We start from the raw sequence: 26,434 nt of genomic DNA on the forward strand, positions 1-26,434 counted from the left end.
GGCAGACTCAAAATCCAGTGGTTGTAACTGTACAACCAGCACTGATTTGATAATGCTTCATATAATAAAAAATCCAAACTCACTGCCATCGAGTCAGTTCCGACTCATAGATGATTATCCTTGTGAGAAAATTTTTCTTTCATAAAATAAAATATTTTAATCATACCTTTTAAAATCAGATATTTACCATAGTTGGTAATATTCTAGCAAATTTTGATTTAAGGAACTATTTGTAAAATATTGAGTTATAGCTACAAGAAGGATGATAATATACAGCGGAATCCATAATGATATCAGAGTAGATTGATTGTGATGGCTGTAGTGATCCCCAGAGGTCACTTGTAATCTACTCTACTTGTCCAGCAGGCCTGCGATTTTGGTCATTCTGATTTAAATCCATCTCTGAGGTCTTCCCACAGCCTGTAAAGATGTGTTCCTAATGGAACCAGGGTCAGAATTTCATATTTGGAGTGAGTTCAATGTTGACCTCTAGGCTTTGTCTACTGGGGACAGGCTGAAGCTACCTAGAATCAGTGTCGAGGAAGATTCACTGAAAATCTGTCCTATTACTACAATACCACTAATAGTTCTTGTGAATGAGTGATAAGCCACCAGACTTAGGGCAGATCTGTCTGAAGGAAAGTGCAGAACACTATATTGTACTAAATGGCACCTGGGCATTTCTATATAAACTGACTGGTTTGACGGACCGGGCAGCCCCAATCCAAATGGAATAAATATAAGGGAAAAAAGTAGTTCCAAAAAGGATGGAAGTGAAATAGAGATTTTTGCCTTTCTAAGAAGGAAGCACCACTTTTAATTAAGTGGACTTAAAAAATGTATACAGTTGTTTATTTTTAATTTATTTGTGTGTTGCTCAGAAAGATATGCTTAAGTCCTAAACCACAAACCAACAAAACAAAACGCCAGCAAAATCAAACGCAATGCCATTGAATTGACACCGACTCAGAGTGACGGTGTAGGACAGGGTGGAAATGCCTGTGTGAGTTTCTGAGATTGTAACTCTTTGGGGGAGTAGAAAGCCCAGTCTTTCTCCTGAGGAGCGGTTGGTTGGTTTCAAACTGCTGATCTTTTGGATTGCAGCCCAACATGTAACCACTACCACCCTACTTTCTAAAAATTATGACCTTTTTAAAATTAATAAATCTTTTTATTGGGGCTCATACAATTCTTATCACAATCCATACATACATCAATTGAGCAAAGCACCCTTATACATTCGTTGCACTCGTCATTCTCAAAATTCACCTTCCACTTGGGTTCCTGGAATCAGCTCAATTTCCCTTTTTTCCCCTCCCTCTCCCTCCCCGCTCCCCCCTTCGCACTGGTCCCTTAATAGTTTATAAATAATTATTATATCTTATCTTACACTGTCCTGCGTCTCCCCTCACCCACCTTCCCATTGCCCATCTCCCAGAGAGGAGGTCACACATAGATCTCCAAGATCGGTTCTCCCTTTCTACATCCCCTTCCCTCCTGGTGTCGCCACTCCTACTGCGGATGTTGAGGGGTTCGGCCTTCCTAGATTCCCTGTGTTTCCAGATCCCTACTGCCTTTTTTTTTAAAAGGTAGTGCTTTTGCAGAAACAACGATTTAAACGAGGACATGCTGGAGCAGGGTGGGGCACAATCCAATATGATTCGCATATCCTTATATGAAGAGAAGACTAACACAAAAACTCACCCAGGGAAAATGATATCTGATTGCAGAGCTTTGGGGCATATCTACAAGCCCAGAGACAGCAAGCATTACTGGCTGGCAGCACCCCAAGCCAGAAGAAAGATAGGACTGATTCTCCCTCCCGTAGAGTGCTCAGAAGGACCTCACTGCCCTGGCACCTTGATTTCAGAATTTCTAACCCCCAGAACAGCGAGGGAATAATCTCCCCTGTTGGAAGCCACGGCAGTTTCTACAGATTTGTTCAACAGTCCGTGGAAACAGACACAAGCCCCGATTCCAGAGCGGATGCGCAGGGTGCTTACTTGGTTTCGTCCACTCCACGTGTACGGCTGTGTGGTTAAGAGCTAGTGCAGTGAGCTCGGCTCCTCTCTGTGGGCGCCCAGCGAGTGTCGTCCCGTTGGCTTCCTGGCTCTGAGCGAAACCCACACTGTTGTGTACAAAGACCTTATATCCATATGTTGTAAACCTAAGGGATTGTTTTTAAAAAGTCAATGTAAGTTTTTCTTTTGTAGAACCCAACACAACATGATTTACTATTCTTTTTGTCTCCCGTCACAAAAACATCCCCCAAACACAATTTTCCTCTTTTCTCTACTAAACACATTATTTCCCCCACCTCCCTTCCACTAACCATATCGTCAATTTTGTTTCTCTCCAGCCTGAACCCAAATGACAGAAAAGTATTTTAGACGGAATGTCAAACAAACAGCACCATTTAAAACCAATGTGGCTTATCGCTTTTCTCATTCTTATTTTTGTCAAAAGTGGGAAGGATTGCAGCTCAATTCCAGATGCAATTACACATCTGGCAACCTTCCGGCTTTCTCTCTGAGGGTCTTATGCTCTACTCTTGAAACACGTCCATTTTCAAGTATCAGAACCTGCACCATCCTCTTCTAGGAGAGCACTCCGTCTTTCCCAGGATCTCATTGGCAGATAGCTAGCCCCTACAGTAAATCATGACTGTGACCATAAAGGACAGAATTCTACCACTGAGAGTTTTGTTACACGGAGCTGCCTTTGGCCATAGCGGGAACATACAGCAAAGCAATGGAAACACTATTGCTTTGCAGACGTCTGGACACAGTGATGCGATAGGATGGGAACTTTCCAAGTCACATATTAAATCTCTGTCAGTGGAGCGTCACCCATTCTTTATCTCTTTCAGTTATCCCTTAAGGTAGACGCCTATTGGACTTTTAGGTTCAAGTGCCAGAATGCTGACTGCATTGAGTTGAAGCTCTCATTGCGACCCTTTAGGACAAGGTGGAACTTCCCTGTGAGTTTCCAAGACTGTAACAGTTGACAGGAGTAGAACGCCCCATCTGTCTCTTAAATGCCGGAATAAGCAAGTGTTATTTCTTTCTTTATGGGCAGCAGGTTCTGACTGGGCAACTGCTAAGAGGAACAAGGATGTAAAATACATTGTGACAGCACACGCCTAGCCTGAGGGCATCCAGGACTCGGGGCAGTCTCAGAACATCATCACCTCATTTGGGCTTAATAGGCTATCAAGGATACTTTTACAAAGAGAAAGGAAATCCATGTTCATTAAAAAGATGTTAAGTACCGGAATTTCTTTGCCCACCTATCTGACAGTTACCCAGTTTTTGTCTCAGAGCTGCTGAAGGCCTCTAACCTCCAAAAGCAGATCCGGAGTACTTGTCTCAGTAAATGGCAACCAAGACTAGGTGTGTGTGGCAGCTAAGGACTGAAGACAGGTTTTCTATTCTGAAGAGTTACAGTTTCAGAACCCCCCAGGAGCTGTTCGGCCCTGTTCTAAAGGGTCACTGTGAGTCACCATACACTCAATGGCAATGAGCTTCGTGTTTCTGGCAGTAGCAAAGGATTCTGCTGGGAGTGGTATGAAGGGGAGAGTGTCTTTCCCAGGATTATGATAACATAATTTGGCCAAAGCATGACAAGACTCTGAGCAGTTTGTCATCATATACAAAAGGCAGCTTTCCTTGCCTTCTTTCTCAATTTGGGTCCAAAGGCAAGCGTTTAGCAATGTGTTTTACAAATGACTCCACCTCTGCTACACTTAAGAGTGGTTACTTTGTTATTGTCATCACCAGTGAGAACTCAGTAACCTGTTGAAGCTGTTTATCATTGTCACTAAATAAGTACTAGCTTCCCATTTGGGAATCTGGTAGATCTTTCTTCATTACAGCCCCTCTCCTTTCCTCCTCTCCTCTCCTCCTGTCTTCATTATATGCTTTTAAGCAATTGCTAAATAGATCTATGAACACAACTCAAAGGTCAATTAGAATAGCTAGCATTTATTAAGGGCTTTAGGAGCCCTGGTGGCACAGTCAGTACACTATGGGCTTCAGTTCACAAGGCCAGCAGTTCAAAACCACCAGCAGCTCCACAGAAGACAGACAGCCTTTCTACTCTTGTAAACAATTATAATCTGGGAAATCTATGAGGAAGTTCTATCTTGCCCTGTAGGGTCACTGTGAGTCAGCATTGACTGATGGCAGTGAGAGTGGTTGTTGTTGTTTGTCATACCTGTCTGTTTGTGGTGGCTTGCATCCGAATATGATGCCAGAAGCTATGCCACTGGCATGTCAAACACCAGCAGGGTCACCCATGGTGGACCAGCTTCGTTGCACTTCCAGATTCAGAGAATAGGAAGAAAAAACCTGGTGATCTACTTTAGATTAACCAATAAAAACCTGATGTACTGCAGCAGGCAATGTCCAACCTGTGTGCTTTAGACATGTCATCAAGTAGAGATCCATTGCTGGAAGACGATATTGTGTTTGGTGAAGTAAAGGGTCAGCGAAGGTGAGGGACACTCGTGGTAAGAGTGAGATGGGATTGTGCACTAACTCCAAGGATGGACTGGGACTTGTGTGTTATTTGGGGGAATGACCACCCTATAAAGTACTATTATAATTTCTCTCTTGAAAATAAGGAAAATTAGGCTGAAAGCATGATAACAATTTATCAAGAATTTATGAATGTGAATTAGTGGGGGAGTTGGGAATCAAATGTGCACATTTAATTCCAGAAGTGGCTCTGTTAGCCACGATATTACACTGTCAGCACAATAGTGCTCATTGATATCAGTAGTAATAAAAGCAACTCTAAGGGTAGTGTGGCTGCTCCATTCTTGGATGATGTCACACTGCTGGGGCTTGACCTTTGCGTTGTTTTCTTGCAGTGGGGATAGATTTTTTATTATGCTTCCAGACAGTCTTGCCAAATTTCCTTTGTGACCACTAGTAAGAATTAGAAGGATGGAGAGCCAGGGTTAAGAGGGTAGCAAGTCTGTGGCAATTAAATGAAATGAAGCTAATGACTCCCATGGGAATTGAACCAGCGACCTTGGATTCATTAGTGCTATCCCTGAGGAAAGTTCTTATCATTGTTTTTTACTTTATAAAATGGTTTAGAAGAAATTTAGCACCTGGATGTCTAATCTACTCTAGAGCAATATTTGAATATTTCTTGAATATATCTATGCTATTACACATTCAATAACTAGTCTAAAGTGATTCAATTGTATGGTTCTTGTCTTCAAATGGGATTCCCAATATCAGATGGCAACAGAATGAATAACTGTAAGAAATCTCTATAAGGGATTTATTGTTATGATGATACTTTAAGGAATGTCATTATGACTTAATATTGATGGCATTTACAATTTATCAGCATAGAAAGAATGCAGGCCACTTAGATACTTAGTTGTAGAGCACATGGTTTAAAGATAGTACTAGAATTTAAGGGTAAGGGATTAATCTTAGAGTTCATCTGCTTCAAATAATAAAATATCTGCTACATTTTAAAGCTAGAAGAATAACTTGAGACACTGAGGAATTAAGTGACTTTGCCTAAGCTTGTCCAAGTAGCTAACAGAGCTGGCTGGGCATCTGATTTTTCATTCCAAATATTAAATTATTTCTACTATTCATTGACAATATACTGGGAAGCCAGTAGCTATTTATTTGATGTCATGTGTTGGTATTTACATCATTAAGTTATATTATTTTAGGAAATAAAACCTTGAATTCTCTTAAATTTCAGTAAATCCTGAAACATACTACTTCATTGCATCTATAACCTACGCTTATGAGCCCTGGGGGTGTAATGGGTTATAACTGAGCTGTGAATCACAAATTTTAACTGAAAAATTAATTCTTTTAAAACCATACTCTCATCCACTTTTTTATAGTTAACTTTGCTATGTATATACCTGAGAATAGTGCCTTCCCTGTTTTATTTTTCAAATCTGAATTAAGGAACATTTCAGATGTCATCCTTGAATTGTAGAAAAGATTCTACTCAGATTATGCAGTTTTTAGTCTGTTTATTGTTGAATAAATAATTTCACAACTAAAATGACGGCTGTTCCACAGTTACTAATGCAGCCACTCTCATAAAGTTCAGTGTACTCATGTGATTTTTAAGGTTAGTGACACAGAAATTTATTTCACATGTAGAAAATTGACTCTGCTTGAGGCTTAGGTATTCTTTTAAACCTATATTGAAATCAAATTATATTGAGCTCTCATGTTCTACATTCCTTTACTTCCGTGATCTATTAAAACTATTTATTTATCACTTATTATGTGCCAGATACAAACCACAGTAAGTATGATAACTGTACTCTGGGAGTTATAGTTCATAAAAATATTTTAGAAAACTATGTTTTATAGTCAGAACATCTAAAACAGGAACCCTTAAATTCTGTTTCCCTTAAGTACACAGTAGACATTCCATCTACATAGCCCGACTTAGTCAGGGAAGTCTTCACAGCACAGGCAACATTTGGGCTAAGTTTTGATGACAAGTGATATTTTGTCCAATGAAGACAGAGAAAGATATTATTCCAGGTCAAAATGTATGAAGGCTTTACATTGAAAGAGTCTGGTGTATCTTAAGAACCAATAAAATTCTTCAGTACTCCGAAGAATGCCTCAGGTTATTTTCATCAGAATTAAAAATGTGTCAGGTTTATTGATATCCTAAAAGAATCCGTGTGTCAATACTGTCACCAATATAAATCATGCTTCTGAAAACACAGGCTAGTTAGTTGCATCTTCCCCTAACTCTTCTTCATGGCCACCACAAGTCCAAGTGCAGGTGAGTACAACTGCACACAAGCCAGGGTTTCAAAAATACAACAATGCAGGATGGTCTTCATTGTGTACACCTCCATCAATAGTAGACATTTTCCCTTTAAGCTTTTAACTTGAAGTTCTTAAAAGGCTACAGGAAAAAATTTCTATTGTAACAACAATTTTCACAGGTACAATTTAACAATACTTAGAAGATATCAAGTACACTAAAATACACCTGGAGATCACTATATTATCATTCTAAATAAATACTTCTAGAAATGTATAAATTATTCCATAGTATCGAAGTTAAAATACATATCACCTTATCAACTTAATAACAAAGGTAGTATAATTTTAAAGTCATTATTCTTTATAAAATAGAACACAAAAACTCTATTATTTCCCATGTCTTCCTTTTCCTTCTTTAAATCCAGAAGAAAAGCGGGGCATCCTGTGACAGTGTTCTCAAAGTTTGTTGTTGTTCTTTCTGATCACTCAGGAGCCAAGGCAGTATGAGGGGCTGAACATTGTTAGGACAGATTGCTGGTTAAAATGAAGGAGGCCACTGCTCTCTTTTAACACGTCCTGATGAACGTTTGTAACATCAGGCAACAACGGCACGGTCACCAGATTTTTCAGGTGATGAACATGTCAGAAATCCAAAATTATGGTTCCCCCAACAACCATAACTTGGCCGCATTGCACATAATTGTGAAGAGAGAAAATTTAGACACTGACAGGTAGCATAAACCTGCAGGTAAGCCCCGAGTCTGTGCCTATACAGGAAAATCAAAATTCAGTAATGAGCCCCAGGGGTTGTGCGACTCAGTCAAAGACTACTTCTCACCTAAGATATGCATAATGGCACAGTAGAAGTATTTGTGCCTGAACTAAATGATCTAGAACATTGATGCACTCGCTTTCTTTGTATATGTAGATCTAAATGAAAAGTATGAATATTGTAATGATATAAATTCTAGAGCATAATGTCTTTTGAGATAAAATTGGTATGGTTTTCCACATATTATAAATATATATATAATGAAAATAGACCATTTATTTAACCGGGAACATGGGCTTCAATTTATATTTACTATGTCATAAGTATGTTCATATTGGGTTGAATTATGAGTCTTATTCTGTAACACCTGGATCCTTGATTTTTACTACTACCTGTAATACAGCTCGAATTTCTTCCTTCATTATTGTCAGTTCTCAATCATATGTTATCTCCTGAAACGGCCAAAAGTCAGCCAATTCTTTTTAGTACAGTGGCTTGGCATATTCCTTCTGTATTCTTTTGATACTGTTTTTTTGTCAACAGAATCATTAAATATTTTGTCCACAGGATCCTTCAGTATTTCAACTTGACTTTGTTGTTGTTCTTTCAGCTAGAGAAATGCTGAGCATGCTCTTCCTGATTGATTTTCTAACTCCATGTCTTTGAATATTTAACTATATATAATATTTTACTTTGTTTTCTCAAACTTTGAAATTTTCTGTTCAGCTCTTTTGCATCATCATTTCCCCCCCCCCCCCGCCCTTGGGTGCTTTAGCTTCTCACAGTGAAAAATGGACAGAGCCAGCAGTCAAGAAATCAACCAAAGTTGCATTGGCAAATCTGCAGTAAAAGATCTCTTGAGAGGACTAAAGGGCAAAGATGCCTTTTTGATGACGAAGATGTGCCTGACTCATGGTACTTCCACTTGCCTTATTTACATACAAACTCTGGGCAATAAATAAAGAAGACTGGAGAAGAACAGATACACTTGAATCATGGCGAATATATTGTGGACTGCTAGAAGAACAAGTAAATACTGCTTGAAAAAAGTACACGCAGATGTTATTTAGAAGTGAAGATGGTAAAATTTTGTCTTATGCACTTGTTGTCAGGAGGAGCCGTACTTGCAGAAGGATATCACAGTTGGTAAACCCGAGGGTTGGGGGAAAAGAGGAACCCCCTCCATGAAATGTATTCACAGTGGTTGAAACAATGGACTCCACTATAACAATTGTGAGGGTGGCACTGGGCCAGGCAGTGTTTGGTTCTGCGCTACCCAGGGTTGCTGTGATTTATAACTGACTTGACAGCTCCTAATAGCAGCAATGAATCTCAACTTAATATCATCTTGAGGGAGGGCCTAAGAGAGAAAATAAGGCAGAGATACTACCATAGCTCTCTGCAACAAAGGTCCAAGAATCCAAATGAAATGGATATGTGTAACCATCCTACAACCCAGAACTTCAAAGGAAAGGATAAAGAAGCAAATCAATTGCCCACTAGAGCAGTGGTTCCCATCCTTCCTATTGCCAGGACCCTGAAAATTATTTTCATTGCTACTTCATCACAGTAATTTTGCTACTGTTATGCGTCAGGAGACCTCTGTGAAAGGGTGAAAGGGTTGCTCAACCCCAAAGGGGTTGCGACCCACAGGTTGAGAACTGCTTCATTAGAGGAAGATTTTTTTTTTAATGGAACCATGAAACAAGGAGTCATATGAAGCAATACATGCTACCTGACCTGGCGGGCATTATTCAAATGGGAGCAGGAAACAATCAGCTCTGCTTGCCCAGGACTACATTGGTGTATACATTAATGCTCAAAGACCAGGGAGGTGTGTTCTCTCCATTTACCTTGAACAACCTCTTGATGACCAGAAGGTGCAGCCCCCTCCGACCCGCAACCAGTCCAACCCACCTAACTGCTGCCAGTGTTGTGCTGCCTTTAAAACATTTATTTTTTTTCTGATTTATTCACTTTATTTCTCCTTCTTCCTCACCACTTTTTTTTCTTTTCTTATCCTCCATTCATTTTTTTTCCTTTCTTGATCCTGTAGAGGGGGCACTCCAACCTCATCGTCTCCATAGTCAACAATGCTCACGCAACTCTTCTGGGGTCAGTGTCATTGGTCTCAGGAGGTGGATCGATAAATGACAGTAGCCAACAACTCACAGCCTACCCTCTGCTGCTCTGTGCAATCAGCCCTCAAAGATACACATACACACTCCTCCTTGCTATGCAAATCCACTCAAAGACAGAATACGAATTCCCCAGAGTTCAGACAGTAGGCAGAGTGACTTGCCTGCTCTGTTGCCTGGATATATTAGAACAAAAGGAAACAAAGATTCATAGTGAATCATACAGTGGGACTTCTAGAAAATATCAACTTCATAGATAATAGAATTTTTCTACAGGCTGTTTGAAGACTTCTCATACAATCAATGAATACATACAGATGCTGCTTCGAAGTGAGGATGGAAATACAGTACCACGATAAAATACAACAACACCAGAAGTGAGGATAGTACAATACAATAACACCACAGTGTCTCAGTGACTACAGACATCTTCAAGTCACACACACACACACACACACACACACACACACACAGGGCAAGGTGGCTTAAGCTGGGGACTCAATTACAAGAGAACACTGTCATCTGGAGTAAGAAATGATATTGCATATTTTGGACAGGCCTACCCCACCTAATAAGGAATTTAAAAGAATTATATAAAAAAGCCTTAAACATTTTTTGAAAAAAATGAAATGAAGGAAAAAGGAATTTTCCCATAAAATCAATCTACAACAGATTGATTCCTTGGGACTATAAGAAGAGAGGGAGGGAGGGAGGGAGGGAGGGAAGGAGGGGTAGAAGGGAAACCGATAGCAATATGACGGTGTAACCCCACTTTAGGGGAACACATACAACATTGGAGCTGAATGGATACATTGGATGGTGTAAGATATGGCAGAAATAATAATATTAAAATAAATACTTATAGTAATGAGTAATATAATAATAAGGGTTCCAGGAGGGTAGGGTGGGAGATGGAGTGGATAAAAGAAAATGTTTTGAAACTGATGGTGGCAGCAATTGTACAATTATGCTTGATCTAACTGAATTATGGATTATTATAATATTTTTAAGAGCTCCCAATAAAATGATTGAAAAAGAGAGGGGGAAAGAGAGATATCAAAGAAACAATTGAAGAAAACTAAGACAAAACTCTGGAACAGTGGTTCTCAGCCTTGTAATGCCATGACCCTGTAATACAGTTCCTCATGTGTGGTGACCCCCCCCCCAACCATACAATTATTTTCATTACAACTTTCTAACTGTAATTTTGCTACTGTATGAACTGGGCAACCTCTGTGAAAGTGTCATTCAACCCCCAAAGTGGTCACGACCCACATGTTGAGAACCACTGCTCCAGAAGAATTCAGAACTAATACAAGAACAAATTTAAAAATACACGGAAAATTATAAAGAATGCAAAATTGGCCAATAGAAATCTAGAGTATTGATAATAAAATTTCAGAAATAGGTAAAATATTGGAAGGATAAAGGTGTAGAATTGAAATGATAGTAGAGATACTTGGCAAAATTGAAGATAAATCTCCTAGTACTACTGTTAGAGGAACCATCAATAAAAATAATATTTAAAAAGAAAAACACAAAAGAGTTCAACTGTGGCATTGGAATTCCAGAAAAGAAGAGTCAAAAGGAATTACACCAATGAATTTCCCTCCGATCATGAGGGATGAGAAGAGATACATTCAATAAGCTCAGCATAGCCCAAACAGATGGACACCAAAAGAAGCTCCAAGGATAAAGACAGAACCCTGTAAGCAGCTTGGGAAAACAACAACAAAATGTTATCTATAAAGCAGAACCAATAACATTAAACTGATTTATTTGCCAAAATCAGGTAGGCAAGAAAGCAATGGAATGATATATGGAAAAACTCGACAGAAAAATAAAAAAAACTTAGCTAGAATTATATATCTAGCAAAACTGTCACTTAAATGCAATGGTGAATTTAAGACATTTCCAGATAAACAGGAAATAAGGGAACTTCAAAACAACTTTACAAGATACATAAAGAGAATTCTTCATATAGAGAACCAACAAAGGCAGAAAATGACTTGCAATTTAGACACATGGCAACACTACGTAGGAATAAACACTGATGTGGTAGTCACATAATCTGGTGTTAACTTGTGGAGGGATGGAGCATAGCTTGTCAGTCAGGTCATAGCTTGATGACCTCATTTGCAGGTGCCATGGAGATAAATAGCTTGCTAGAGGTGATGTGAGCATTATAGAACTTCCTTGAAAGACATTGAACTACCTAGCAAGAAGCAAACACAAGAAAGTCCATTTCAGAGAAGAAATAAAATGCGACATTCAGGCCCAGCTAAAAATATTGAGACACTGTCAAGAGCCAACAGATGGCCTGAAGAAGTCACCCCGGAAAGTCTGGAGAACCCTGATAAGACCAGAATGACGTCAAGGAGCCAACTGAACTGCTGAAATAAACCCCAGTGGAGACACTGTCTTTTCAGAGAGCTAGAACCAAGGAGACCTCAACTCTTGCTCTCTCCCACTCTACCTGGGAGAGTATACTGATGAAGGCAATGCTTGTTGGGACTATGATGCTGAAATAACAAAGTCGTGTCTTGCCCCTATACCTGATATTTGTTTGAAATGATATTATGGTTTGAGTTTAAATTTGGATTATTCAATTGTTTGATGTGTGTTTGCAGTGAATAAACCGGGCATTCAAAAATGTCAAAGAGCATTAAGGAATTATTGATCATGCTGCTGGTGACATGGAGGTAGAGCACACACACGCACTCGCTGTGAGACACTCCGGTTGTCAAGGCATATGAAGCTATGCCATAGTCCTGGAGTTGAAGGAGTCACGTGGATCCCCGGGCCAGCAAGATGCTTACACTGCCATCGGGTCCACAAGACTTTCAACCCACTGGCCTGTGATATTCCTTCACTCAGCATTATTGCATGTGGTGCCTGCGTCTGAAAAGGAATTTATAGATTGGTATCGGGCTTATGGGCTAATATCAGACTTATGAACTTGATGTGGACTGGGCTCTCTTACACACATATGAGTGTCTATGCATTTGTTTCTCTAGTCATCCCAGACTAACACAACTGGTATGAAACTTAAAAACAAAGCCATAAAAAGCCCACAAGACTGAAAATAGGGAACCAACATGAAAATGATACCAAAGACAAAGCAAAAAAAAAAGAAAAAGATATGGTTACGGAATTTCCACACGGAGAGAAAATCAAGACTATCCATTTAGAAGACTTTTAAAGTTGGTAAGATGATAATAATAAATTAGAGTGTAAACTTAGTGAAAATCAATAAATCTTCTTACCAACATAAAAGAAGCAAAACTATAAAGATCCAGGAAACTTTAAAACAACATCAATGAAGGAAATGAAAAGAAAATCTATAAATATAATGAACTCAGCAGAGAAAAATATATGGAATCAGAAATCATCACACACACACAAAGAAAGAAACCCTACAAAATGATAGCATTTTTCAAAGCTAGTTTTAATATTTTTATATCAAGAGAAGTCCCTTATATAAGCTAATTCTAGATATATATGTGGGGTTGTCAAGTCCACATGGGCAGAAAAACTTCCACCTTCACTTTATTTAAATAAATGCAAATTAGAAAGGGTATTGGGAAAATAGGGTCTAGAAGAACAGAAAACTACATAGCCCTCCTAAAGATGCTAGCATTTAGACAAAACCTCAAATCACAGACATCTGAACAAAACAGCTTAACAACACAAATACTGGGGGCTTCAAACGTTTATGGAAGAATAGGATTAAAAAGCAGTGAATTTTCCCCACATTTTGAAGTTCCCTTGTATAGAACAAGGAGCCCTGCTAGTGTAGTGGTTACGTGTTGGGATGCGAACCACAAGGTCAGCAGTTCAAAACCATCAACAGCTCAGTGGGAGAAAGAAGGGACTTTCTCCTCCTGTGAAGAGTCCCAGCCTTGGAAATCCACAGGGGGAGTTCTGCCCTGTCCTCTAGGGCTGCTGTGAGTCAGAATTGACTTGATGACAGTGAATTGTACAGGCCAAAGAGTAGTGTCACTAAAGAGTTATAACAATGGGGGGGTGTTTCCTTTGGGGTGCAAAAGGATAAAGTTCTCAGATACTAGACAGAAGATGGGAAGTTTGATGCTTCCCAGAGGTGTGTCGGATGAAAGACCTGGAAATCTAGTTCTGAAATATTAGTCATTGAAAACACTACCAAACATGTTTCCATTCTAATCCACATTTAATTAATTTTAACAGGTTTTAGTATGAAGAGTCCAGGTCCTTATACAAACATATCAGCTAACTGTAGCCTAGCCAAACAATTCAACCTCTTCCCCTACCTGTGCTATCAGAGAGCCTGCTGGCCTACCAGCTGAGCTGGGCTGATGCACCTTGGTTACTGTGAAGATGGTCAACAAAAACAACTGAACAAATAAGACATCTCTTTAAGACTTAAAGCCCACCAGTAGACTAAGCATATCCCAATTTTCTCTTAGATGGAAGTTCTCCTTGTCACTGATAGGGCTTTACACTGATTAGAGTTAAAATGAATAAACAGCTATCAAAAAATCTCAGAATATAAAGCCCCATGTCATTTATTTTTAATGCGAAAAAGAAATATATTTATTTTACCATATGCTAATTACATGGGACTTAGCAGTTATTTGAAAACATGTAGATATGTGACTGGTTTTGTGGGGTGAAAAATCCTATGATATATAGTGCTATGAAGCTAGTCAAAATATTATCTCAGCACAACTTTTTCTATACTTTTAGGTTTTTGTTAGATTTCCATTTTACAGGGACCTATCATTGGCATGCTTGTGTAAATTTATGCTTTGATTTCATTCACGGAGATTTAAATTTTATTAAATCTTAGATTTGGACCTCTCATTAAAAGTTCTAAATGAAATTTATTACTAAAAATTGAAATATAATTATGTGGCCTTGATCTAAGCTCTTTAATAAAGCGTTTGCTTTTTGTCTGAAATAGGGAAATGAATCCCTCCTAGTATGATTGGAAGATCTTTGGGGTAGAAAGACAACAAAAAATGACATCCCAGAATGGAGGATTGACAGTGGCTGGAACAATGGGCTCAACCATCTGAACAATTTTTAGATGGTGCAGGACAAGGAAATGTTTCCTACAGTTATACAAAGGGTCACTGTGGTTTGGAATGACCTTGATGGCAAGTTACCACCACCACCACCACCGAGCAATTACGAGGATCATATGAAATGATGTTCTTTAAATTATAGAACACTATGGAAAAATACCCCAAATAAGGAAATCCAGTCAGTATGATGATTATTTAAATTTATGCACCAAACACTAAACCTTAGTGATGAAGAAATTGAAGATTTTTTACCAACATCTTTCTAAATTTGATCACACATGCACTCAAGATGCATAGATAATTACTGGTGATTGGAATGTAAATGTTGGAAACAGGCAGGAATAGTAGATGTAAAATATGGTATCGGTGATAGAAATGAAGCTAGAGATAGCATGATAGAATTTTGCATGACCAACGAGTTCTTCATCACAAATACCATCTTTCAACAACAAAAATGGTGATTATACACATGGATTTTTTCAGATGAAATACACAGAAACTAAATTGACTATACTTATGGGAAGAGGTGATAGAGAAGCTCAATATCTGCAACTAAAAGCAGGCCAAGGGCTGACAGCAAAACAAACTATCACTGAGTTGCAGGCCAGAGAGGGAGGGAGACAATTTAATTTGATTCTCTTCTAGCTGCCCAAGGGGACAAAAAGTAAAATAGAATCCTCTGATTTTGTAGGGCACCAGCAGTCTAGATAGTACAGTAAGCCCGGATTCCTTCTCAGTGATTCTACACATAGCTGGGGAGGTCCAGCCTGTCCTGGGGCCCTACACAGGGCTGTAGGAACACCCTGCCCCCGCAGGTATACCAGTGAACTCCAGCACTCAACTGACACCTGGCCACGGGCACGATCTTGCCTTCGAGAGTAATCCCACCCTGCATCTGTGGAACACTACATCAAGCGGGTACGCCACCCACTACCTTGAGGAAGAGTTGGAACTCCTCAAGCCCCACGGACAGGTGATCAAGTTCCAGTCATTTGCTTACCTACTACTCTATTTCTTCTCTCGTTATTCACTAGACCTTCTATCTTTCCCACCACAGTCAGTCTCAAGGAGCTCAAGTTTGTGTTGTTGTTTTCTCTCTTTCTTTCTTCTTTTTCCCTCTTTTTTTCCTTTTCCCTCTTTCTCCTCTTCTCTCCCTCTCCTATCATATGCCACTACTGGCATCCAGGTAACGACCGTCCACCTAGGGCAAATCAACCCAAATAGCAGGGGAACTCCAGCCTGCCCTCTGTAGGAGTGCTGTTCACCCACAATGCAGCGGTGACAGCGATCTACAGCACACTGTGCTGCTGAGGAAACTTCCGTCAGACCTCTAAGGTGACCTCGCCAATTAGGGCAATTCCCCCCAGCACCACTTGGTCCCTGCATTAAAAGGGCACACCAACTTGCCATTGTGGGGCAGGGTCTAAACCTCTCTGGCCCCACATTCAAGCAATGAGACATCAGCTATCTCTTTTTTCTTTATTTCCTCCTTCTACCTCTCTCCCCTTTACCATCACAACCAATCTTAGTGAATACAGTTGAATTTTTATCCTTCTTTTTGTTTGTTCTCTTTTTTCTTTCTTTATTCTCTCTTTCTTTGGCACATATTTGAAAATAGACTACATTCTGGGACACAAGTCGAACTTGAGTAAATTCAAGCACATAGAGATTATATAGACATCTCTATCTGATCGCTGTGACATAAGACTAGAAATTAACAGAAGGGTGGTGAAGAGAACAAGGGCAAACAATTGGAGGATGAACAATTCTCTATTGCCAAAGGAGTGCATATTGACCCATATCTGAAATGAATTCAGGAAGTTTCTAGAAACCAATGAGAATGAAATACAATGTACTAAAACCTTTGGGATACAGCAAAGGTTTATCAGAGGAAGGCTGAGAGTAATAAATGCACACATGAAAAAAGAAGAAAGACTTGTGGATGATATGCTGGCTCAAAACTTACACCAATTAGAACAGAGTCAACAGAACAACCCTACTAATAGCAAGACCATAAATATAATAAAAATCCGAGCTGAGATACAGGGAAGAGAAAACAAGAAAACTATGAAAACGATTAATGCCACTAAAAGTTGGTTCTTTGAAAGAATTAACAGAGTTGATAGACTGCTGGGAAACCTAACCAAAGAAAGGAAAAAACAACATTTGCAAAGAGGAGGGATGAAACAGGGGACATCACAACAGAGCCTAATGAAATCAAAAAGATAATTACACAGAACTTTGAAGGTCTATACTCTAATGAATTCAACAATTTTGAAGAAATGGAAAAATATTTAGAAGCACAATACATCTCTAGACTATCTAACATGGATATCAAGAACCTCAACAGACCCATAGCAATGGAAGAAATAGACAAAGTTATCAAGGGACTATCAACAAAAAAATCCCCTGGGCTAAATGGCTTCACAGGAGAATTCTACCAAGCATTCACAAAAGAATGCAAACCAATCCTACACAAACTCTTCTATAACATAGAAAAAGACAGAAAACACCCAAACTCTTTCTATGGAGCTAGTATAACTCTGATACCTAAAGCGGGCAAAGATACCATAAGAATTGAGAACTATAGACTGATATCCCTAACAAACATTGATATAAAATCCTTAACAAAATACTGCCCAATAGAATACAAAATCATATTAAAAAAGTAATTCAACAAGTGGGATTCATCCCAGGGATGCAGGGATGGTTGAACATGCCATCAGCATTCTTCACCGCATTGGCAGGACAAATGATAAGAACCACAAGATGATATCGATAGATGCGTAAAAAACAATCAACAACATCCATCATGCATTCCTTTTAAGACACTCAAGAAGATAGAAATATAAGGAAAATTCCTCAATATTATATAAGCTATACATGAAAAACCAATAGCCAACATGATAGTTAACAAAGAAAAGACAAACAATTCCACTGAAAAAGGGGACCAGACAAAGATGCTCCTTGTCCCCACTCCAATTTAACATCATACTGGAGGTCTTGGCTAACAACATAAGAAAAGACATTAAAGGTATTCATCTGGGGAAGGAAGAGACAAAATTATTATTATTCGCAGATGATACGATTCTATACTTTAAAGATCCCCTAAACTCCACAAATAGAGTGTTAGAAGCAAGAGAGGAATATGGCAGAGTGGCCGGATACAAAATCAACCTACAGAAGTCTATTGGACTGTTCTACACATCAGACAAGATCACAGAAGAGACGATTAAAAAGGAAGAACCCTTTACAATAGCCAAGCACACATTGAAATACCCAGGGATATATCTGACTAAAAAAATGAAAGATTTGTATCACAAAAATTATAAAGCACTACTTCAAGAAATCAAGAGTGACCTCAACAAATGGAAGAATATCTCATGCTTATGGATTGGCAGACTCAATATAGTAAAGATGTCAGTTCTGCCCAAGGCACTATATAAGTTCAATGCTATCCCGATACGAATACCACCTCCTTCTTCAAAGAATTGAAAAAATTGATTATCAGCTTTATATGGAGCCCGAAGAATACCAGAATTAGCAGAGAACTCCTCAAGAAGAAGGACAAAGTGTGAGGGCTTGCTTTACCAGATTTTAGCACATACTATATGGCCACAGTAGTCAAAACAGTGTGGTACTGGTATAACAACAGATATTCAGACAAATGGAAAAGAGCTGAAGACCCAGAAATAAAAACATCAGCATACAGGCAACTGATCTTTGATAAGGGCCCCAAAAATATCAAATGGGAAGCAGATGCCATCTTCAGTAAATGGTACTGGAAAAAATGGATATTTACCTGCAGAACAATGAAGCACAACCCTTACCTCACTCCATGCACAAGAATAAACTCAAGGTGGATCACAGACCTTGAGATAAAACCCCAAACAATTAGGACCATTAATGAGGGAATTGGGACAAACCTGAGAATCTTGTCACAGGGAACACACAGGTGATCAGAAATAGGGAAGGAAACAAATACAGAGGAGTCACAAATAGACAAGTGGGATATACTGAAGATAAGACACCTGTGTACATCGAAAGAATTCACCAAGAGAGTAATAAGAAAGCCCACTGACTGGGAAAACATCTTTAGCAATGACACACCAGACAAAGGTATTATTACTAAAATCTACATTACTTTGCAAGTTTACAATAAGAGAAAAAGTAACTGCCCACTGTGGAGGTGGGAAAAGAACCTGAGCAGAAGTTTCACAGAGTCTGAAATTTGAATGGCCAATAAACATATGAGAAAATGTTCCTGATCATTAGCCATAAGAGAAATGCAAATCAAAACAACTGAGATACCACCTAACACCCTCAAACATAGCCCAATACAAAGTATCAGAAAGCAACAATGCGGTGGTGAGATAGGAACTCTCATCCACTGCTGGTGGGCCTGTAGGTATGTACAGCCACTATGGAAATCAATTTGGCGATTTCTCACACAGATGGAAATTGAGTTACCATACGACCCAGCAATCCTCTTACTGGGCATATACCCAGGAGAGGGAAGAAACAAACTAGGCCAGACATCTGCGCTCCAATGTTCATTGCAGCACAGTTCACAATTGCAAGGAGTTGGAAACAACACAACACAAATTTCCATCAACTGATGAATGGATTAAAAAACCCTGGTATATTCATACATTGGAGTACTACGCATCACTAAAGAGCAGTGATGAACGCATGAAGCATATCGCCACATGGGAAGAACTGGAGGAAATTATGCTAAGTGAAGTAAGCCAAGCACAAAAGTACAAGCACAACATGAGTTCGCTGAGGCAAGTTTATATTAAAACATAAATAAATGAAAGAAAAAATAAAAGAAAAATGCAAAAGGGGCACAGGGTAAAAGCAACTGTATACAAACACTCCAGGGATGAGGACCAGGTATTATGGCAGGGGACAGATCAAATCCAGGGGTACATATGGTAGCCAACTTAAAAGGAGGTGGGCAGGGATGAAATGGAAATAAAAAGAGATTTGTGGCGAGGGAATAGGGCACTGATCTACCCAATGGAAGGGTATTGTTTGTGTCTCCACAGGGCAAGAGGGATCAGACTGAAATCCAGTGTTCTGGGATGTGAATGCAGTGTGCCAGCATCAAGTGAGGAGCCAGTGGGGGAACTGCGTGCTCGTCCCCCATACCTGGACAACTACATGGACAACTACCCCTCCCCCCAGAAGAATTTACTTTAGAGGATGGCACTGAAGCTGCAGCTAAGGGAGAGGGACAAGTCTGATCAGAGCACATGGGAGCAAATGAATGGGGAGGAAGAGAGAGCAGAGCACATCCTGGTCCACCAGGCCTGGAGGACTATACCTGCTCTGAACAGCCAATGCAGAGTGGACCATATGGCTGATCACACTATGGGATACACTGTCCCTTGATGGCCCAGGGCACTACGGCGGACAACATGGAGACTCAGTGTCAGAATTGGCCCAGACTGACCCCGTGACACCAATGCAAAACATTAAAGGTGTACAGCAGAGCAACCATGGGAGCAGAGGAGGGAGCCCCTGAGGGAGTACAAAGGACAGACTCTGGGGCCAGAGCGTGGCACCCCATTGGACTTGATTGGAGCACACACCAAGAGTTCAAAATTCAGACCTTGCTCTATTTACAAGTTTTTCTTTCTTTAAATTTTTTTTCTTTTAATTAATTTATTCTTTAATGGGTCATTGGTTCTTCTTTTCTGTTGTCATTGCTGTGTTCTCATTCTAGGCCTTGCTTTTTGGTGCATATTATTATCTCTACAGATCTATCTAGATAAATTAGGCTGGATGAACAGTCTGGAGGAGAAAACAGTGGGACCAATGGGTCTTGGGGGACATGGCAGAGGGGGAGGCTCAGGTAAGGAGGTGGTGTTGATCAACCTAGGGACAGGGGAGCAACAAGTGACCCAAAATTAGTGGCAAGGAGGGTGTGAGAGGCCTGGTAGGGATTCAGCAAGGGTAATGTAACCGAGAGAAATTACTGAAACCCAAATGAAGGCTGAGAATGATTGTGGGACAAGAGGAAAATAAAAGGAAATAAAGGAAAGAACTAGGAGACAAAGGGTATTTATAGAGGTCTTAATACAGGCATGTACATATGCAAATATATAGAATGATGGGCAAATAGATCTACGTACATATTTATAGGTTTAGTATTAAGGCCGCTGATGGACATTGGAGCTCTACTCAAGTACTTACTCAGTGCAAGAACATGTTGTTCTATAAAATTGGTGTTACATGCACACCTTTCCGACACGATCACGGAAGAGAAATGTGTGCATAAGCAAATGTGGTGAAGAAAGCTGATGGTGCCCAGCTATCAAAAGGCAGCATCTTGGGTCTTAAAGGCTTGAAGGTAAACAAGCGGCCAACTAGCTCAGAAACAACAAAGCCCACATGGAAAAAGCACACCAGCCTGTGTGACCATGAGGTGTAGAAGGGACCAGGTATCAGACAACAAGGAACAAAAAATCCTATCAGTGGCTGCCCATCTTCCTGATATGATCATTGAAGACAAATGTGTACATAAGCAAATGTGGTGAAGAAAGCTCATGATGCCCGGCTATCAAAAGATATAGCATCTGGGGTCATCAAAGCTTGAAGATAAACAAGTGGCCATCTAGCTCAGAAGCAACAAAGCCCACATGGAAGAAGCATACCAGTCTTTGTGACCACGAGGTGTCAAAGGGACCAGGTATTAAGCATCAAAGAACAATAAGTCATATCATTGTAGATGAGGATGAGTGCAGAGTGGAGACTCAAAGCTCATCTGTAGGCAACTGGACACCCCCTTACTGAAGGGTTGTGGGGAGGAGATTAGCCAGTCAGGGTGCAGGGTAGCAACAATGGAACATATAACTTTCCTCTAGTTCTTAAATGCTTCCTCCCCCCACTATCATGATCTCAATTCTACCTTACAAATCTGGCTAGACCAGAGGATGTACATTGGTACAGATAGCAACTGGAAACACAGGGAATCCAGGATAAATGACCGCTTCAGGACCAGTTGTGAGAGTGGCAATGCCTGGAGGGTGGAGATAAGGTTGGGTAGAAAGGGGGAACCGATTACAAGCATCTACATATAACCTCCTTCTTGGGGATGAACAACAGAAAAGTGGGTGAAGGGAGACATTGGACAATGTAAGATATGACAAAATAATAATAATTTATAAATTATGAAGAGTTCATGAGGGAGGGGGGAGAGGGAAGGGAGGGGGGAAACGAGGAGCTGCTATTAAGTGCTCAAGTAGGAATCAAATATTTTGAGGAGGATGATGGCAACAAATGTACAAATATGCTCGACACAATGGACGTATGTATGGCTTGTGATAAGAATTGTATGAGCCCCCAATAAAATGATTTAAAAATACCCAGACCATCAATTTCTCATATGTAAGTTCAGGTTAAAGCTAAAGAAAATTAAATTAGTTCATGAGAACAAAAATATTACCTTGAGTCTATCCCATCTGAATTTTGAGGTCTCAGGAACAGGTTTGACACATGTAACACTAATGACAGAAGATCTGATAAGCACTGGGAGGACATTATAAACTGATACACGAAGAAAGCCAAAGATCTTTAATAAGGCAGGAAAGGAAAGATCAAAGTGGATGTCAGAAGAAACTCTGAAACTTGCTCATATTTGTAGAGTATCTAAGGCAAATGTAAGGAATGCTAAAATGAAAGAGCTGAACACAAAGGTTCAAAAGGCAGCTCAGGAAAACAAAGTTAACTGTTGTAATGATACGTGAAAAGACCGCAAGCTAGAAAAGCACCAGGCAAGAGCTTACTTAGTATACCTTAAATGGAAAGAACTTAAGGAAAAATTAGATCTTGAGTTGTAATAATGAAATATTCTCTGGATCAAATATTGAACTACACAGGAAGCATCAACACAAAATGGAAAGAACACAGAGTCACTTTACCACAAAGAACTAATTGACATTCAACCATTTCTAGAGGTAGCATGTGATCAAGAGCCAATGGTACTGAAGGATGATGTCTTAGCTGCATGGAAGGCATTAGCAAAAAACAAGGTTCTGGGAACTGATGGATACCCATTGAAATGTTTCAACAAGCTGACGAAGCACTGGAAGCATGTACTCCTCTATGCCAAGAAATTTGTAAGACTGAGAGGAGCTGAAGCCCTTGCTGATGAAAATTAAGGATTTCTGCCCTCAATATGGATTACCACTTAAAGAAAACAAAACCCCTCACAACTGCACCAATAGGCAACATCATTTGAGCTGAGAAAGACTGACTTTGCCAAGGAATTCATCTTACCCAAATCTACAATCAATACTCATGAGAGCCACCATCAGGGGACGAAATGTCACGTTGCATTGGAATAATCTGTTGGCCAAGACCTCTTTAATGTTTTGAAAAGCACAGATGTTGTTTTGAGGACAAAGGTGCACTTGAACCAAGACATGGTATTTTTAATTGCCTCCTATGTATGTGTAGGTTGGACATTGAATAAGGATGAGTGCAGATGAAATGATGGATTATGGTGCTAGCTAATAACACTGAAAGTACCAGGACTGCTCAGAGAACAAACAGACCTGTCTTAGAAGAAGAGCCATTAGAAATGAGGATGGTGAGACTCCATCTCACGGACTCTGGACATGTTATCAAGAGAAACCAGTTCCTGGAAAAGCACATCATGTTTGGTAAAGCAGAAGAGCAGTAAAGAGGAGGCAGGCCCTTAAGATGGGCTGACGGAGCGGCTGTAATGATAGGCTAAACCATAACAATCATTGCGAAGGTGGTGCCGGATTAGGCAGCGCTTCATTTTGTAGTGCATGGAGCTGCGATGAATCAGACTTGACTCAATGACGATGAACAACAATCTCACAAGGATGATTAAGAAATCCCGGGAGGGTGCACACTGTTAACACATTTGGGTGATCATCACAAGGTGGGAAGTCTGATTCCATTCAGAGACAACTAAAAAGAAAGATCTGGTGATTTATTTATGGGAATTCAGCCATTGAAAACCGTTTGGCCTAAAGTTCTACTTTGACACACTACCAAATTATACACACGTAAAGCAAGCACCTCAGTCGACCTCCTACGAGTATATTAATATTACCACAACAGTATTTTTCCTGACAGGAGCACTTATCCAGAATTGCACTGCAGGTCTGGGAGGTGGGAAGGTGGGCTGTCACCAATATTTTATAAGGGGAAAGTCATTTGTACATGCTCACTTTGTATGCTGGCTAGAAAAAGTCATGGCCCCTGATTAAATGGCCTGAAATAAAGTTATAAATGGGAACCACACACATAATTAACCTTCGGGGCTTGCGTTTATTTTGCTGTGTCTGATTGCTAACAATTGAATACAGTAAATACTAAACGGTTAACTTCTATTTATTTTTGGAAATTGCTATATTTAAGCCACTTAGGGTTCATAGATCATAAGAAATTACTTTTTTCTATTTCTTAGGCAGAGCTGGTGACTCTATAGATAATCTTGATAACACTTAATATATAAAAATACACCATATGTGTGTGTGCATGCGCGGGTGCGCACACATGTGTTGTTTGAATATCTCTGGTGTCTCCTACACTAGACCATGAGATCTTTCAGGGAAAAACACTCTACCGTAGTCATCTTTTGCTCCTTTTCATAGTGTATCAATGTAAAATAAGCAAAGAAAAGTTGCTAAGAAGGAATTTCAACTGAAGTGGTAGTCCTATAGGGATACCAAATTCATCAAAAAGTGAATAAAAAATAGCTTAGAAGATTGTATAGTAATAATCTTCTAGTTATCAATTTTAACATGTATGTGGGTGTTGTACTGTGGTGGCTAGCAAGTTACTCTTAAGTGAGAAGCTATGCCACCAGTCTTTCAAACACTAGCAAGGTTAATCACGGTGGACAGATTTCAACAGAGCTTCCAGACTTAGATAGAGTAAGATGGCTGGCTGCACAATCAACTTCCAAAAATTAGCTAGTGATAACCTCATGGATCACAATACAATATCATCCAATATGGTCTTGGGAGATGAGTTATCTACATTGGAAAGTCATCAGATAGTAAATGCAGCGATGGATTTAGGGATTCCAACAACTACAAAGACAGTGCTGGATTAGATAACGTTCTATTCTGTTGTCCATGGGGGCATCAGGGCGAAGAATCGACTTCAGAGCAACTAACAAGAGCAATAAGTATGTACTTACCAAAAATAATTTTTTAATTAGAAAACTGGAAATTTAATTATTAGATTCTATTAATACTTGGTTAGATTTATAGATTGCATCTTGCTAGAACCTTAGAATATTTTTGTTTGGTGATTTTTCACGAAACAGTTTGAGATTGACAGGAGAATTTTCTTAGAGTTTAATACATAGGTTCCAAAACTTATTTGGCCTACAGCCTCCTTTTCAAAAACAAAAAATATTCAGCACCTCTCTGGCAATGAAAACTTTTGTACAGTAGCTCAGAATTCAGGAGAAAGTGTAGGGCCTTGCTTTGGCAGGCCCCATGGATCACTTTAGCACCCTACAGGGGATGATAGCACCCACTTTGGGAAAGACTGGAATAACCTATTTCCCTCAAAATAATAAAGCTATAATTAATATCCTTAATATTCAGAGAAATTAAGCAACTAGACCTTTACTGAGTGGAAATATTATTTCATTCAACAAATACTTTTGCTGTTATTGTTGTTAGATGTTATCTAGTCAGTGCCGACTCATAGCCACCCTCCGTACAACAGATGCAAGAGTATACAGTGTGATCATTTACAAACAATTGTTATGCTTGAGCCCATTTTTGCAGCCACTGTGTCAATCCATCTGTGGTAGTTACATAATCTATTGTCAATTTGAGACTTAAAAGTGAAGGGAGAAGTTTAGCCTGTCAATCAGGTTGCAGCTTGATGACCTCATTTGGAGGCACTAAGGAGATAAATAGCTCTCTGGAGGTGGGACACATGCTCACTCCTGCGAGACGTTACTGAGGATGAGCCTGATGGAGCTATGCTGATGCAGCCAGAACTCAGAGAGCTGGAGAATCCACGTGGAGACCCGTGCCAGCGCTGAGATGCTTGTACCACCACTGGATCCCCAAGACTTTCCATCCACTGGCCTGTCATCTTTCTGCACTTGGCGTCATTACATGCATTTCATGAGTCTGAAGAGGAATTTATAGATTAGTATCAGACATATGGGATAATATCAGACATATGGACTTGATCTGGACAGGGCTGGGATTATTTTCTCAATATTCATTTGCTCATGTATATAAAGCTCTTTTTAAAACACATATGCGATTCTATGAATTTATTACTCTGGCCTACCAGAATAACACATCATCTCATCAAGGATCTTCCTCTTTTACGATGCCCTTCTACTTTAACAAACATTTTTCCAAGAACTCTCCTCTTCTGGTAGCATATCCAAAGTACTTGAGATGAAGGCAATGGGTAGTGGGGGAACAGGGCACTAACCCACTCAAGGGGAGGGTATTGTTTTTATCTCCACAGGGAAAGAGGGATCAGACTTCAACCTGGTGCTCCAAGATGTGAATGCAACATGCTGGCCTAGAGTAGGGAACCAGTGGAGAGGGCTGAGAGGCTGGTCCCAATCCCAACTATGTGGACACCTGCCACTCCCCCCAGAAGAATTTATTTCAGAGGACAGCACTGAAGTTGCCTGCAGCTCAG

The 26,434-nt window shown here is 39.8% G+C and overlaps 1 protein-coding gene across 1 annotated transcript in view; it reads right to left on the reverse strand.

The window, feature by feature from the left end:
- The window catches only part of USH2A (usherin), a 987,589-nt gene that overhangs the window by 280,769 nt on the left and 680,386 nt on the right, over positions 1-26,434 (reverse strand). Inside the window, exon 44 of the mRNA XM_075540576.1 lies at positions 2,004-2,167. Within this exon, the coding sequence (XP_075396691.1) occupies positions 2,004-2,167 (164 nt within the window). The remainder of the gene's footprint in view (positions 1-2,003; positions 2,168-26,434) is intronic.

The sequence above is a fragment of the Tenrec ecaudatus genome, chromosome 1, assembly GCF_050624435.1.
Source record: "Tenrec ecaudatus isolate mTenEca1 chromosome 1, mTenEca1.hap1, whole genome shotgun sequence".
Taxonomy (NCBI): domain Eukaryota; kingdom Metazoa; phylum Chordata; class Mammalia; order Afrosoricida; family Tenrecidae; genus Tenrec; species Tenrec ecaudatus.